The 18259-nt window shown below is 39.4% G+C and overlaps 1 protein-coding gene across 1 annotated transcript in view; it reads left to right on the forward strand.

Annotated features, from left to right (window-relative positions):
- ATRNL1 (attractin like 1) overlaps nt 1-5948 on the forward strand; it is a 751710-nt gene extending 745762 nt beyond the window's left edge. Inside the window, exon 29 of the mRNA XM_070470251.1 lies at nt 1495-5948. Within this exon, the coding sequence (XP_070326352.1) occupies nt 1495-1619 (125 nt within the window). The 3' untranslated portion in view covers nt 1620-5948. The remainder of the gene's footprint in view (nt 1-1494) is intronic.
- The last annotated feature ends 12311 nt before the right edge of the window (nt 5949-18259 follow it).

The following is an 18259-nucleotide window of genomic DNA, read 5'->3' on the forward strand; positions in this document are numbered from 1 at the left end:
TATAAATTTAGGAAAGGTTTTACTATTCCTGTACATATTAACACATGTTCCTGTCAATCATAGGACAAAACAATATTCTTCATTACCTTTGATAGCTAGAGATCTACTTTCATGTAGATATTCTACTGATAATACTAATGATCTTTTTCTTATATTTAAGACATTTATTCACTAAATTTCTACAAGTTGTCTTTCTTCTATGTGCATTTCATAGCTCTATACCTAGGATGATTTCTTACCTCTTAAAAGCAATGTAAGAGAATGAAGACAGAAAACAGCCTGGGAGACAATATTGGCTAAACCTGTATCTGAAAAAGAACTGGTATCCAAAATGTAAAAGAAATCTCTTACAATTCAACAATAAGAAAACAAATAAAGAAATTAAAAATAGACAAAAGCTCTGAATGGATACCTCACTAAAGAAATAGGTACATATGACAAGTATAGGAAAAGATGCTCAACATCATATGTTATTGCTGCTGCTTCTGTTTAGCCACCAAGTTGTCTCCAACTCTTGTGACCCTATGGACAAACTGTAGTACATCAATACAATGGAATATTATTTGGCAATAAAAAGAAATGGGTCATCAAGCCAAAAAGACATACGGTGGAACTTAAAGGAATATTGCTAAGTGAAACAAGACAATCTGAAAAGGCTACATACTGTATGATTCCAACTATATGACAGTCTGGAAAATGCAAAGCTATAGAGATATTTGAAAAAAGATCAGTGGTTACCATAAGCTCAGGGGAAGGGGAAGGATAAACTGGTAAAGCCCAGGAAATTTTTAGGGCAATGAAACTATTTTGTATAATGCTTTCACAGTGAGTATATGACAGTATGCATTTATCAAAACCCATAGAACCTTGTGTACAGCCCAAAGTGTGATCCCTAATGTAAACTATAGACTTTAGCTAATAATCATGTATCAATATTGGTTCAACATTTCTGTAAACCTAAAACTACTCTAATTTAAAAAAGACAACAATATGCTGACTTTTGTTACACACACACACACACACACCCAATAGTAACACTGAAAGTTCCCTATACTTTTAGAACACACTTGTGTTTGGACATAGAAACAAAGGTATGGAGTCATATCCACACTGATTGTAGTGTTTTGTCACACAGCAATTTGATTGTCCAAAGTCAGAGTCAGTTGATTTTGTTAGGTCCTTGCTCTTCTTCATGTATGCAGTTCATATGTCCAAGGTTAGAAATACTTTAAAATGTAAAAAAGAATGTATTTATGCATATAACTGAATCACTCTGCTATATAGCAGTAATTATTACAGTGTTGTAAGTCAACTATGTTTCAATTGAAAAAAAGTAAAACAAGATATATTATAAGTAAAGGGTAAACCACTTGACAACTTCCAGTAAACAGCTACATGTTTGATTGCTGAATATAAAAAAATACTAGGCCACCACTGTTGCCATCCCAAAAATGTCTGACCAAACATTTACCTGCCTTTTTCCTCTTCTTCCAGGTATTGCGATTGCCAGTGCCCTAATAGATATTTCACAGCAGAAGCCTTCAGATAGTAAAGACAAAACTTCAGGAGTCCGAAATCGAAAACACCACCTCTCAACGCGTCAAGGAACTTGTGTCTGAGAAATAGAAACTGCTTCTGTAGGTTCTGTCATATTTGACTCTGTAAATGGCTTCCATTAAAGGCTGGTCCAAGGCCTCAGTTTTCACGGAGACAAATCTCTGTATGGTCCCAGGGCCCAAACACAATTCCCTCTGAAAGGGGATGACCCAAGTGGCCAAAGAATGTTCCTGAGTTTTATAAAATTAATAGTATTGATGGTCACAGTTGATAAAGTTAGTTTTTACAGCTATCTTAGGCTTATCATAGATAACATTAAAGTACTCTGGAAAAAAAAGATGTATATTGTTTCTTAATGCAGATGAAAAATATGTAATTCATATGAACCAAACTGTTTATATCCCAGGGCTTTAAAGAAAGACATTTTATAATGCCTGAGTGATGAGAATTGTACAGTTTTTGCCTCCTAAGCAAACTTATGTCACTTGTATATGAACAGGAAATGAACAAACTGCAGTGGCTTTAAATACTATTTTATCTCCTTGTAAATGTAAAAGCAAGATTTTGATTTAGTAGGATGTAGGTAAATGTATTTAAATATTTCACAGGACCGTATCATGTCCAAACTCAGTTTTCAAATGTGATTCTTTTCCACCTAACTGGACTGCAGACCAAGATGAATCCATTTGGCTAGATGGTATTGTGCAACTTCACAGGAGGTTTATTAGAATTCTGAGTGACGAGGACATTGCTGTCGTCCATGCCAACTGCCTAACTCATTATCAGAGCTGATAGAGCATGGAAAAGCCTGTCCAGCAATCAATTTTTCCCCTCCTTCCCAAACCAGCCTCCAATGCCACAAACCTGAAGAGAGCTGAAATAGTTATTTTACAGTATGCAAGCTTCTGCTCTAATATGGTAATTTTTTTAATTGCCTCAGAATCATTGGATCAGACCTCAATGATCCATCTGCATTTTTATAAGAACGGATCACGTTCTTTTGGCCCTTCTCTCCTAGCTGCTAGATTTTATCTACCTTTTACAAACGCTGTGAAAAGCATTTTAGAGTCAAAACCCCCTCCAAGTCATAATATGACCCAGGTTTCTTCCTGCCAACTGTTTCACTTAGAACACAAGTAGAGAAGAGCATTTGCTGGCAAGCATATACAGTATTTCTATTTCTAACACAAAGCACATTGGTGTCATGAAAGTCTCCAATTTGAGAAATAAAGTAAGTTTGTCACTGCCCGCATTCAGCATATTCTTAATGATTCAGACATCTTAATGATGGCAGAAAGGGAAGATGGTTTAAGACAGCTTTCACATTGGAATGTAGAATCATGTGTGTCCTAATTTTTGACAACCGTCCACTGGAACTCAGTAGATGAACAGAGCTTGTTTGGAACAGCAATTTCTTAACTTCAAGGTGACTACAGAATATATGAAGAGAGCAGTGACAAGAGACACATCCAAAGCTGCTCTGTGCAATATAGTTTTGTTCAGGATGAAAGTCATTTAAATATAATTGATGTTTAGTACTCTCTATGTACTTATCACATTCTTTGGATTTCTGGAAGATAATGACACTTTACTGTTTACAGCTAATGCATAGTTACTTGCATGCTATGGTTGTGCAGTAGTGGAATATGACCCTCTTGTGATATTAAATGTTTATTTCACAATGCCACTTTTACATAGCCAGCTTAATTTGATGAGGATCGAATGTGATGTATAGCAGGAATGATCGTAAATATGTTGTTGCATCATGTATAAGATTGCTAGGTTGCATCTAACCATGACTATGTCATTGTTTTGATGATTAGGCATTTATGAATTATAGTATACATTCATTATGTTGGCATGATAATTTTGCTATTTTCCATTCGTTAAAAGTCAGACTAATTCTTAGACCAGTTTAATCTATAGCCTATGGGGTTCTGGTGGCGATAGGAAGTGGAGCTGTTTGTTTTTAACCTCCCTCTGAAATTTTCTTTCAAAAAAAAAGAAAGAAATTGAGCAAAGTTTGTAAATGTCTCCTGAAAACAATCAAGCAATTTTTATTAGCTTTTTGGGGAGCCCTTTAAATGTTGATTTTTCTCTCCTGGAAAAATAGATTGACAAAACCGATGAATACAAAAGTAGAATCATGTAAAAATAAAATGATTGCCCAGTTTGCTTAATACTCTGTAACAGTTATCATGAAAGCACATATAACAAAAAGACAGAAATATACAGAGTTGAATGTAAAATCTATTTCAGCTGTATTTTTAGAGAGGCTAAACAAATGGAATTACTGTGAAAGAATTGTCAAGCCTCATTCATATCAAATCTCATAGAGTTCTTAAAATTGGTAAATTTGAATTTTAGACAATTATGGGACATAATGCAATGTTAAGTTAAAGTCATGTACTCTGTGTTTCTGGGCTAAATATGGCTAACTCTGTGACTAAATTATGCAATATCTTCTCAATTTTCCAAAGCTTTTTACTGGCAAGAAAATACTTCACCCTATGTGAAGTAGATTGAAAAGACCTTGGGGATAATTGCTTTGAATCTGTATGATTTTCTTTTCCCCCCACATCCCAAACACTTTTAATCTGGAAGCTTCCTTAAAAAAAAAAAAAAAAAGAAACCACAAGTATACACAGATACTGTTCAAGAAGTTAGGCATTAAATGACTGATTCTCTTGAAAACTTACCTTAATGAAACTCTATACATTTCAGTTTAGAATGACTTTGAAAAATTCTTTTAACTTTTAGGATTTCTTACTCCACCCAAGATGAAAAGCTTTGGTTAAATAGAATGAAAAGTTTTGGTTAAAAAAAAATTTTTAATCATTTTAATAGTGGACAATTAGAGATTTCTTGTTGAAGAGGATGCACATGCTCACAGATCAATTTAATACATTTGAAGAGGACTGAGATTTTCATAGTTGCTTTTAAATGAAAATTTATTTAGTGAGACACATAGAAGGAAAATATATGCCATATACTATGGTGTTATGTTCAGTAGGAAAACTACAAATAGAATATATTTCAACCTGTAATCAATCCTTACTGTGCTTCCCAATATCTCATTTTCTTTGGGTTACAGTAAGACAGCAGTGACTGCATAGCTTTGTGCTGCTGGGGGGTCACTTAGAGTGCAGACTGGTGGTTGGGCCCAAGGACAGATGTTGCAACCAGCTTTGAGCTGTGTGGTGCTGGCAAGTTTTACCCTTTCAAAGCCTCATACTTACCATCTGTGTGGGGAAGCTACTGTACTCACCTTGCAGAGCTGCTGTGAAACTAGAAGATAGTGGACATAATAAACACAAAGCTTTCATGATGGGCCCTCAGTGCATATGTAGCTGGTTTTTAACAATCATGGGGCCACTGGGCCACTCTTTTTCTACCAATTGTTTTATCAATTCATCTATTAATTTTTCATTCATATTTTCACCATCTGTAAAAGCCATGTAGGTTTTTGCAAATGAAGATTTCTTAAAAACGTCAAGTCAGTTCCTATATTTCTAGACTATAGAGATTTCTAAAAAAATCCACTTCGATATATGGGTCCATAGCAGCTTTGACTCTTTCAAAATATATAGTTTTAGTAAAGCATTTTTTAAATGATTGCTTGGTGACATTTAGACGGGAACATCGATTGTCACTTTCATGTTCAAATTTGGCAAGAAGGGATCGATCCTTACATTTGGTTGTCATACACGATACATCTTTGTGGCATTGAACATAAAACTATGATTTGAAGAGTGTTTCATATAAAAAGTTTTAAAAAATTAAAACTGATCAAATGAATGAATTCTACCCGCATATACTTTAAAAAAACAAAAATCAACTTTCCAAAGCCTCTTTGCTAAAATAGGTGTGAGTTTACTTAGATGAGTTTAGAACTTGATCGTGTGAACTGCCTGGGTCAGTGTACATTCCTACCTTTGCCTATAGACATTAAGATACAGAAGGACTGGATTGGACCCTGGAGATTCATATGCTTAATAAGCAAGCACCTCCGTGGTTCTTAGGATTAGGCAAATTAAGGATACATTGCACTAGGCCAAAGAGCTGCCTTTATTTACAGTTAGAATTTCTTTAAATAATGAAGTCATCATTCTAAGTCAAAATGCTTTAAATAATTTTTCAAGGAATATAAGCCATCTGGTTGGTGTTACAGCAGTGTTTTCATTATAGTGTACATTTAACATTTTAGTTGTATCAAATTTTTTAAATTAAGAATTAGAACCATCTCAGTATATATGTATACAGGTATGCATGCCAGTGTTAAAACAGATTGTGTAAAAGTTCAAACCTGCTTTAAAAAGCCAACATTTTATGATATAGTATGCTATTCATCAGGAGTTTAATTGCTGAAATAAAAACATTGGATCTTCCAACCCCCATTGCCAATGCAGTTTTGTCATATATATTTTTTACCTCCCCAAAATCATCTAGGAAAAAGCACTTAACCGAAGGATAAGTTTATCTGCCATCTATGACTTGGTTATAAAATTTGATTATTGAATTCCACATTCAAAATATATTTCTCTCTCCTTCCCCTGATTTTTGTTGGCCTTTTCTGCATGTTCTCTTTGGGTTTGTTTTTTAAAAGAGTTTTTGGATGTGGATCATTTTAAAGTCTTTACTGAATTTGTTACAATACTACCTCTGTTTTACATTTTGGTTTTTTGGCCATGGGGCATATGGGATCTCAGCTCCCTGACCAGGGATCAAACCAGCACACCCTGCATTTGAAGGTGAAGTCTTAACCACTGGACCACCAGGGAAGTTTCCTACATGTTCTCTTTGAGTTGCAAGCTGAACACTTCGATTGTTCCTGAGAATGGACGCCTAAGTGGCCAAGATTCCAGCCAAAACTGAGGATCTCTGTCCCAACCACGTGTTCTGTGTTTACATAAGTTGTTCTTGTTGTTGTTTAGTCACTTATTCGTGCCTGACTCTTTTGCGACCCCATGGACTGTAGCTTGCCAGGCTCCTCTCTGTCCATGGGATTTCCCAGGCAAGAATACTGGCGCACCCAGGTGGCCATTTCCTTCTCCAGGGGATCTTCCCTGACTCCGGGATGAAACCTGTGTCTCCTGCATTGGCAGGTGAGTTCTTTATCACTGAGCCACCAAGGAGGCAGTGAAAGTCCTCTTTCTGACTCTGGTACAGTCGTGGCATAGCTGAGGAGTTTTCTAAGAAAAGTCTGCTTGTTCCTTGGTGAGTTTTGGGTTTCGTCCCCACATTGCCCTCTGCGTCCTGGCCCATGTCTGCATCACCTCTCTTGTGGGCCTCAGCCTGGTGTTATTAAGACTGAGGTGTTATTAAGGTGTTATTAAGAAGGGAGTAGCCAAGACAGATCCAAATGCCTCTCTTCTCTCCAACCCCATGGGAGGACCAAGTATCCCTGACCCTTCTTGCACTCGGGGGCTCAGGCAGGCCGTCTGTCTCCTGACGTAAGGCCTAACTCTGAGGGGGCCCTGCTAGTGCTCCAGGGGATAACATGGCAGACCCTTTCTCCCAGGGAAACCCAACTCCACACCTCCCAGGGGTCAGGTCAGGGAAGGGGACCGCTCTGCCCTGAGAAACACCCAGCCTGCTAGCGTGTCCCAGAAAGGTGAGAGTTTGGGGGCGGGCCTCAGAGGAGATGTGTCTGAAGCACGCGGCACTCAGAGCTGAACCCCGGAGCCCCTTTCTCTCACAACAAAAAGCAGCAACTTCTCTGAATGTCTGAGCCTGGAGCCTCCTCCTCTTCAGCTTCTTGATGGTGGATCAGTGCTTATCGGAGGATTTGGGGATTTCAATCCAACACTTATTTTTCTCTGCCCTGAAGAGATTTCCTCTGAGAAGTCACCTGTAAGTGGTTGGAGTGAGGGGCCGGCATTCCTTCATAGCTCAAACTCACAGTGCTTTCTGATGAACATGCAACCCCGTCTCCAAATTCTAATGGATTCTTCTACTTGTTTAGCATCAGGGTGCCTGGCACAGCTACAACCGCCGAGAAGTATTGTCGACCTTTACTTTCTCCAGGTGCTCAAATGAAAGCAGCAAGTATTATTATTTTGCTTCCTAAATATGAAACTACGTTGTATTTTGAGCTTCTAGAAACTACACCCGCCCCCACTCCCCGCCTCCACTCTGACCTGCCTGCCTTCCAGGGATCCCACCGTTTGATGAGGAAGTAGTTCTGCCCTGCTTGACTGGTTTTGTAGCAGCCCTGAGTGAACAAGAAACTGAACCCCTCGAAGACCCCTCCAGATATGCTGTATTCTACTCATCCATCCAAAGGTGTGACCAGTTTTGTTTTTGGCAGAAGTGAAATTTTCACTCAGGCAAGACAGCTGTTTAAGCACCATGCTCTTTAAACAAGCTATGAGCATGGTCAGATAGGAGATCTCACTCTAGAAAATCCACCTTGGGAGATGGCATTACTGAGCCAATTCTTGAACCAATTCTTTGTGCCTCTATAGCCCCTGTTTCTGAACGATACCTTGTGCTTTTCAGTGATGTGTAGGTTGTGTTAGAATAGGTCTTGTGTGGGATACATTTGAATTTTAGTGTGAGCTCAAATGCCAACTCTTTTAATGGCTTGGACCAATTGTCTAAACTATTCCTAAGTAACCTGGGATAAAAAGTGCTCATCTATCTTACCTAGGTGTTCTGATGGGTTTATGTTGTTGTTGAAATAGGAAGTAGATCAGAGTTTGATGTTTTATCCTTGTACTATGAGAAGATTCAAAGTTAAATTCAGAGAATCATGTGCAACAATTCTCTTCATTATTTTGGGTAACACTGCTGCTGCTGCTAAGTCGCTTCAGTCGTGTCCGACTCTGTGCAACCCCATAGATGGTAACCCACCAGGCTCCCCCGTCCCTGGGATTTTCCAGGCAGGAACACTGGAGTGGGTGGCCATTTCCTTCTCCAATGCATGAAAGTGAAAAATGAAAGTTAAGTTGCTCAGTCGTGCCTGACTCAGCGACCCCATGGACTGCAGCCCACCAGGCTCCTCCATCCGTGGGATTTTCTAGGCAAGAGTACTGGAGTGGGGTACCATTGCCTTCTCCGTGGGTAACACTAAAGGACATATATGTGCCAAAGTTCCCAAATAACCAAATTACAATAGAAACCAATGGTATATATTACCTGGTAATTCAGAGTTGTGCTTTTCAGGATTTTTTAAGTATTTATTACATTTTGCAAATATTTTCTCAGCTTTAGAGGGTAATTTTACAGTAAATACCAACAGACTGTTTTTCTTTCCCATCATCACACATCTTTCTTACCCTTCATCAACTAGTCAGCTTGTTTCCCCCTGTAGCAGACTAGCACTCTCATATCTCTATCAATGCTTAAAAAAATAAATAACATAAAATAGGTCTTGAACATCTTTGTTCCCTTGTGACAATACACACTGGCAGTGGTCATCTTTTCCTTTAGATCAGCTTGTTTGAAATACGATGGTACTTAAAAGGAAGGCCAGCTGGAAGGACACCAATAAAAATACCAGCTCAGCTTAAAACAATTTGATTTCAACCTAAAATGAATTACCTTGCAGCACAAATAGATAATGGCAAATGGGATATCCTACTTATCAGGACTATTCCCTGAGGATAAAGAATACGGTCTTCTGAACATTTATGTGCAGATGAACTAGTTGGAAGAGGAAACAAACTCTGAGTACACAACATCCACCCCTTGCTGATTTCTGAAGTGACAACTCCAATTTGACCTTCAACACTGCAAAAATGCAATGTGTAGACTGCTAAAAGAAACAACCTTTCTGTAAGGGAAAAATACCAAATAGCATCACTTTGTTTCTCAAAGGGCTATGTCTCTCAGAAGCTTGACAAACTAGTGGTTTGTAAAGATATATAAGGATGCTTTGTGTTTTTGTACATAATAGGCACTGTTTTAGTGACGAGATTTTCCTTTCCTAAACCATACTTAGAAGACGGTTATGGGATAGACTTTTCATTAGTAATTCTTACTTTGGTAGCATATATGAACCACCTGACCTTTTGCACATTAGTGAATTGAGATTTATTTTGTCCTAAAGTAGAATGGCCAAATAAAGTATATACCTTAATGGGAATCCATGGGAAAAAATAACAGTTTTTCTACTGTTTCAATATATCGTAAGATTCTTATATCCTCTTGTAATACATTGATTCAGTCAATGACAGTCTCCTTTCTCTGTCCCTCTCACCCCCCACTCATGCAAATTACTTTGTGTAGATAGTCTCAAGGTAGTCTTTGTAATTGCCCCTGCAATGTAGTCTTCAAGGGTTTATTTGCAATAGTTTCAAAGATTATGACAATGTCAAATTTATTATCTTGGTGGAATAGAAGATAAAGAATAATCAGAAATCTTTACAAAGTTTGAAATCTACTGTGACTATTGACATAAAGTTTGATTCCACATGCAAAACAAGTCACTTCATGTTACTAAAATTAAATGCAAACTCCCAAAATTGGGTCTTAACCACATTAATAGCAATTTTGAAATGGCAGCATTGTTTGGGTCATTTGTGCTTTATGTTACATGAACCAGTTTAAACTGTACATGAACCAAAAACATCCAAAGGAGCAGAGGTGATTGAATCAATTCTGTCATTTTTTTCAAAGGCTGTTGACCCATGAGCTAGTGGATAAAATGGAGAAAACTAGAATAAAACCAAGATACTATCCTCAGTTAAATAACAAGTCTTACCATGCCTCCTCCTTCCTGGGTACTTAGGTGCAGTCCCATATGACTGTTGTTATCAGAAAGCTGTCCAGAGGGCAGTGTGTGTGTGAGCCTTTGGTGATATTCTTTACATTGTCACAGCACCTGCAATAATTTGATTTCCTAATGCTACCCCTGTGGGGTAGTATTCAGTGTTTTCTAGATTGAGAAGGCAGAAGGGTACATGTCTCACTGACCCACAGAAGCTCCTGAATCTACTGTATCGTTAGATAGAGAAATAAATGACTCAGGTGCAACATCAAGATTTGAATTTCCATTTGTAGCTGGATTTTGTGAAATTTAACTTTGCTACTTTCTATCCTACTGTTAAATGATAAAGTTACTCATCTGTATATAAGCGTCTGAAGTGTTAGCAAGTAATTACATAAAAGAAGTATTTTACACAAAGCATTAAAATTTGTACCAGAAAGAACAGCTTATATTATTTCTCAACCAATATTGGCACATGTAAAACACTTTGAAAGCTCTCAACAAGATAATAAACTCAGACATTTCCCCCTCTTTCCTTCTGAGTCCTTATCTAGATATTTTTCTTTTAGATAAACAATCAGCGGTGTGTTTACTGAAGCTCGCATTGATATTCCCCAATAGTGTTTGCAACTTGAGTTTTATTCCAGCAGCTACACGAAATGAGTCCACAGTGCAGAGCAGGAGGCCCCTCTGGAACCTGAGATTATTTGTTCTCTCACTGTTCTAAAGGTAATTAAGGAGCATTGCATGTTTCTCAATTAATGATTTCTCATTCAACAGGGGATCTTTGATGCTAATTTGTTTTAATCAGGGCAGAGGCTGCTCAAAAACTCTAAACAATTCAGTGAAGAGGAACTAGGAATTTTTAATCAAGTGGAAGAGATTTAAATGCTATGAGGGACGCATTTATCATGCACTTTCAATTCCCGTTCATTTAACTCTGCTCTTTTGAGTTTTAGACACCAATGTGAGAATTATTAAATAGAGTATATTGTGTTACATAATATGGTTTTCCTTATGCATTTGTGTGTATGTGTTTCATGGACCTCTTCTCCCATTTAAGTCCTATTTATTTACAAACTTCATTTCTCTGTATAGTTGTGTTTATACATACATCTCACACCCTTATTTATTATATACACTTATAGAGCATACTTATGTAAGAGTAATTTACATATAGGTAGCAAAAGAATCAAAGAAGTTGAGTCATAAGGGACCATTAGGTTTAAAATTTTCTTTTCACTCCTTGGACAACTGGCCTGAATGGCTTCACAGCTCGAGCTGCTGAGTCACATTGCATTATGTACATGGAAACACTCATAATCTATGGAGAAGTTGCACCTTGAAGGGGCATTACACTATGATTAGATCATAGTTTGTATAAAAAAATGACTTCAGCAGGAGACTACTGGCTTATGAACATAAATATTCAAAGTAACTAAATTAAAATACTGCTTTTTCTAATAAAAAGGTTCTGATTATCTCGTTTTGATATCTTCAAGTCAAGGCTACTTTGCAGGAATGTCAATCATGTGAAATGAGGTGGGTTTCTTTTTTCCTTCCTCTAACCAACTAAATATACACAAATGTAAAGAAATGTTTGAGAGGCCTAACTAGTTAAATACTTACTGGTTCCCTGTATTGAAATAAGTGTGAAAGAAAAAAAATTTTTTTCAGTGGTTCTCAAACTTTTAGAGTACATCAAGATCACCTGGAGGTCTTATTAAAATAGATTTCTCGTGCCCAGTACTAGAGTTTCTGGGATGCAGCTCAAGAATTTTGTTTCTAATAAGTTCTCGAGTGGTGCTGAGGCAGGAGCTGGTGACCCCACTTTCAGAACTCCTGTTGTAAACAAATCAATCAGAAGGAGATGGCCATGGTTTGAATGCAGCACTCAACAAAAATTCCAGGTCCTTCATGTATCCCAGTGTGTTTTTCAGAGATTCTCTGTCAGAAAGCAGCTGGACCTTGTGTCTCTGGGGTGAACTCTGGGGAATTTCTGGATCAGTTGGGTAGGGGCTAAGTGGTGAACTTGGGCAGAGAGATGACATTAGTGCCTATATTTTAATTCATGGAAGCTCCCTTGAGGGCTTTACTGGAATTGCAAACATTTGAAAACAAACTTATGAATAAAAATAACAATCTAGTACACCTGTACTAGTGGGCCTTGCCAGAAGCCAGACTGGCTTGTAAAAGCTAGACCAGGGTGATGTTTTCCAGTCCTGTAGATAAGAATGATCTGGGGCTCTGTCAGATATCTGTGCTTTTAATAAGGGCTCCAGTTAGCTCAAAGACAAGTTTGAAGATCTAGACTTAAGTAGTTTTTTTGTTTTTCATAGTGGTGCTGAAATTGCTGATATAGAGCTTCAGAGGGAAGCCCATTCATAAATCCTCCATCTGGGCCAGGTGCCTGCCCACTGCACAGGCTGACCTCATTTGCTTAGTTTTCCGTGACATGTGGCATACTTTTGTGGGTCATGAATTGGCCTGGTATATCTCTCAGTTGTATAATTAGGCCACATTGTGTAATAAGTTCAATTGTGATTTGCTCTGCTTCCATCAATTCTGCTGCCTCTTGTATCATAAGGCAGTTTGGGTGTTGGGGAGACTAGGTTCTCCTGTAGAGGCATGAATGGCCATTTCATTTACATTTGCCCGTAAAATCAGTCAATAGGTATGGAATAAGCTTCCCGAAGATGATTCTGTTTTGACAGATATCTCCTAAAAGTTCAAATAGTGAATAGTACCTACTATGTGCCAGGCAGTATGCATGTCATTTAATCCTCTTACAACCAATAAGAAAGGATGATTAGAATCCCCTATTTTACAGATGAGAAATCAAACTTCCCAAGTTCAAGTGGCAGATATGGGAAAAGATCTACCAGAGTGTGCCCCGAAACCTGCTGGTGATTAATTAACACACGGCTTTCAGACAGCAGCAAGAAAAATGATGTAAAAAACTCCAGCCATCATACCCTTACTTTAATATCTAATGATCGAAACAGTTTTAATCGAAGGGATATTTTGCCCTTTCTAATGAGCAATCTGAGCTTTCGGAGCCATCACAAAAATGAGCTGTAAGTCTCCCCAGCTCTAGGCAGTCTCAGGCTTTCAAATGCCCATGACTCACCATGCCTGTGAACCAACTCAGTTAATCACACAATCATCGTGCACATTCCTGGGCTGGCTTCAGATCTAATCATGTCATATCATTGGGTCACAAAAAATGCCAGTGATCTAATTGAATGTGACTTTGCAATTACAAGTTACATCTTGATGTGATCATATTGTCAGCATTCCACTTGGTTGGGATTTACAAATCTCTGTGGTTGGGTGGTTCACCGAAGCCCAGAGCAAAAGGTCATCAGAAAGGTGGTCAGGGCCCTCGCAGAGACTCACTTGTCCATCATTACTACTCCATTTGGATAGCATTTATCACACTGCCCTCTTTTACTCTCTCCACACCCTATACTGAACAAACCTCTCTTTGCTGGATTCCATCTTGCACTGTTGCTTCCCCAACTCTTCCCAGGGTTCAGCGCTCTCAGAGAATAAAGCACAGGTTATAATGGGTGCCCTGTATTTGTATCAGTTCAAATTGCATTACAAGTTGCAATAAGAGGCATTCCAGTTCTTTCCTAAAACTCTTGTATTATTCTCATAAATATCAGCTGTTCAGAAGACTTCTTTACACAGATCTGGGCTTCCTTGGTGGCTCAGATGGTAAGGAATCCGCCTGCAATGCAGGAGACCCAGGTCTGATCCCTGGGTCAGGAAGATCCCCTGGAGGAGGAAATGGCCGCCCACTGCAGTGGTCTTGCCTGGAGAATCCCCACGGACAGAGGAGCCTGACAGACTACAGCCCGTGAGGTTGCAAAGAGTTGGACACGACTGAGGGACTAACCGTCCCTCTTTTCCTTCCCTTACACAGGTCCTACAATAACAGGAGCTGACTCACTTACACAGGTTCTACAATAATAGGAATTGACACACAACGCTTTTCAATGAAAGTGTGTTCGTGGAACTAGTCTGGCTACTTCACTTTTCCTCAATCTTAGTTTTCTCATCTATCTCATAAAGGCCCATGACAGGACATGCTGGCTGGTTCTCTCTGCATTCTTAACAGGTGACATTGCTATTGTGCTGGCCTGGGTTACTGTGCCTTAGATTTTTACGGCATTAGCTCCAAGAAGGCTGCGTTAGAGCCCATCAGGTTAGTGCATGCGTGTGTGCCTGCTCAGACCCTCAGTTGTGGGCACTCTGTGTGACCCCCATGGACTATAGCTGACAAGGCTGCTCTGTCCATGGAATTCTCCAGGCAAGAATACTGGAGTGGGTTGCCACTTCCTTCTCCAGGGGATCGTCCCGACCCAGGGATTAAACTTGAGACTCTCGAGGCTCTTCCATTGGCAGGCAGATGCTTTACCACTGACTGAGACATCTGGGAAGCCCTTCACAAGAAACACATGTCCTTAAAACAGCACAGAAATCTTCACAGGGGTGGCATTTTCGAGGTCACAATTTTTATTCTGATTTTGTCCCACTTGGGTTATACTTCAGATTGGCATGATATCGCATTGAAAGAAATGGGTACCATAGCCTTCTCACACATTTTCTTTATTTTTTTTACAAGAGAGCCTTTGAGGTACACATACTTCAAATATCTTTTATTCACCACCGCCAGAATACTCAATCCTTGTTTCATTTCTCAGTGAAGCTTAATTTCTACCCAAAGGAAAACATATTGTGCCTTCATTGTTTCAGCTGTGTTTCGAACCTTCATCGCCTCTAAAGGGACATTCTTTCTACTCAGAAGATAAAATGAGATGAGGAGAATTAATCAATCATTTGGACATTAAAAGATTTTATATGAAGAACTGCTAGTTAACAGGAACAGGAATGTTAATGTCCTTTAGTCTCCAAAAGAGATGTTTGCAAATATCTTTGTGGCAGCCAACTTTCAGAAGAGACATCCCAATTACATTTAGATTATATCGTGGAGAAATAGTCATTTTCTCCATTCAGGGCCAGAATAAACAGCAAGTCTCCAACAAGCATGGCTCTAACATTTTAGAAACATGCCAATGCTAGGTAACTAGCTGGTGTGTTTATATGCAACATGCAGATGTCTGACCTAGATACATCTCTAAAAATTAATTTAACAGTGCTGCACTGGGCTCGGCTAATACTCTGACAAGTTTTTTTCCCCCTTTAATGATGAGCATAAAACCTGAGGGCATTGTGTTTGATAGAAGTGACAGCTCTGCAAGATGCAGGCTCCTCTTTGAGTAAGTGTGCTGACTCAGAAAACAGAAGGACAGTGCTGGATGGGAGGGGAGTTGTCAGACAAATTAGTAACCTTCTCGATTAGAAGTTATGTAGCTAATCAGTGCTATAGGCATGCTACAGCCATCCCAGAGGCAATGGTGCTGTCCTTAAAATTTACTTCTTAAAAGAAAAATTGGCATAGAACCTAGAATCTGTGCTATGAAACGCCCCGTGTCTCTCTCCTTTGATTGTTTGATATATTTTTGAATTCCATAGCCTCTGAATAAAGGAAGTCATTTTTTTCCTTCTTTCTTTAACTCCCTTCTCTCCCTACCCCCAGCCTCAAGAAGGGCCATCATGTTACAGAAACCACACAGGATATTGAAGTCTTTGTCATTCAAATGTGCTTAGAAATAAAATCGCAGATGTTTGTATATTTCTATGATATTGCATAATTAAGTCTGATCTCAATGAGGAAATTCAAACAAACAATTCTACCAGAAAAATAGGTATTTATGTCTATTTGCCTGGGATTTTCTTTAAAGTAGCTCAAGTTACACTGAGGATTAATTAATCTTGTGACTGATTGCTGTGATGCGTGGAGCTGAGGGAGCATTCGGAGGATTTGGGAAGTGTTTGCATGAGATGTGGTGCCCAGACTGAAATAAACATACTGAAAGGGACATGCAAGAAATATCTTATGTGGAGGGGGTTTAGATATTTTAGATAAAAGGGGAAGTGACTTAAAGAGTTTAGCAGCTCAGTGTCAACATTAGATTCCTAATTATTACCAGTAGGATATTCCCAATTGTGACTTACAGAGATAACTAAAGGATTCTTGAGACCCTATTATACACTCTGGAATGAGAACCAAAGGCACACTTACCATATAGTAAGTGATAAAGCCTCATAGTAGTGACTGGAGGTTCACACAGGAATTTAATGCCGCTCCTCGCTGTGGAGAACTGATGGGTTTTTAGACTTTAGTCCTTTTAGTCTCCTTTTGGTGGTCGTATCTGGACTCCAATTCTCCGTGCCTTTCCTAGTTCTTTAGGTTTCTTCTGAGGTCAGGTATATGCAGCTACAAACAATAGCAACCTGAGCAAACAGGGATTAAACCATGAGGAATTTATATTTTACTTAACAAAGAAGTAAAGAGTCTGGAGATTTTGATGGCTCAGAGATGTTCCCCTCATTTTCCTCCTCAGCGGATTGACTTTTCTCAAGTGTGTCTCTCTTGGTCACAAGATAGCTGCCATTATTCAAGGCTTCAAGTCTTCCTGTGACATTACACAAAGGGCGATCTTGTTTTCTCCTTAGAATTCTCTGGTCTTTCATCAGGAATAAAATCTCTCTTGGAAGTCCATCCTGACCTTCAGCTCATCTTCTTTTAGCTTTCATTAGCCAAGACTGAGTCACATGCTCACCCTGGACCAGTCCCCAGCAAGGGATTGGCTGTGATTGGCTGTGATTGCTGTGATTGGCTCTGACCCTGTCTACTCAAGGTGTGGTCCAAGGAGAAGCACAATTAACTTCACCAAGGAGCCTGTTAGAATTGCAGGGTCTTAGACCCACCCCAGACCTATTGAGTCTGCATCATGATCCCAGCTTTAGACCAATGATGATTCATCCTCTGGGGCTGGGCATGTTCCAGGGAAAGTCAGGATTATGCTAGCAATAAAGATGGGAAGTGCATTGGGGGTAGGCAGCCATCAGTATCTGCCACAATCTTCTAGTCTCAAATCACTTGGAATCATCACCTGTTTTGGTGACTATGATTTTCTCTCCGTACAACTCTGCAAAATGTCATCTGCTTATGTTATGTGCTAACGCTCGGAATACTTTTGGTCCACTTGGGTGACCCTGCAGCAGTCTCCCTCATCTGCTGGCACTCAGATCGTGCCAGTGATCTCCCTGAGTGCTGGGTGTCACCCACTCCCCTTGGCAAGAGGGATCCCTTCCTGCATAGGGCCCAAGCTGGAAGTGGTCTTCCTGTTTTGGTAGGCAGAATAATGACCCCCAAACATATCCATGTCCTAATCCTTGAAACATGTACAAGTTACTGCAAAAGACACTTTACAAATATGATGGAAGCAAGGATTTTGAGGTGCTTCCCTGGTGGTGGAGAGGTAAAAAAATCTGCCTGCCAATCCAGGAGATGCAGGTTCGATCTCTGAGTTGGGAAGATCCCCTGGAAACGGCAACCCTCTCCAGTATTCTTGTGTGGGAAATCCCATGGACAGAGGAGCCTGGTGGACCACACTCCATGGTACTGCAAGAGTCAGACTTGACTAAACCACCATCCCAGGATTTCCTAGCTGCTAGATTGAGAAGGTTAAATGGTGGTAATGTTTCATTGCCTGGGGCAGAATGAATGTTCCAGAATGCCACATGCAATGCTTAATCTCAAGTCAGTTTGTTCCCTTTATAAGAGATGGATGGTGGCATTGTGCCCTGCTTGAGGTGTTGACAGACTTAGCCATTAAACAACAACAGCAAAGGATTTTGAGATGGGAAGATTATCCTGGATTATCCAGTTAGGCCCTAAATGTCCTTGTAAGAATAAAGCAGAGGGAGGATTGATTTCAGATGAAGAGAAGACAGTGTGACACCAGAAGCTGAGGTTGGAGTGATGAGCAACACACTGGGGAATGCCATTGGCCACCAGAAGCCGGAAGGGGCAAGGAGGGGATTCTCCCTTCGAGCCGCAGAGAGAAGCAG

The sequence above is a fragment of the Odocoileus virginianus genome, chromosome 7 (genome assembly GCF_023699985.2).
Source record: "Odocoileus virginianus isolate 20LAN1187 ecotype Illinois chromosome 7, Ovbor_1.2, whole genome shotgun sequence".
Lineage (NCBI taxonomy): Eukaryota > Metazoa > Chordata > Mammalia > Artiodactyla > Cervidae > Odocoileus > Odocoileus virginianus.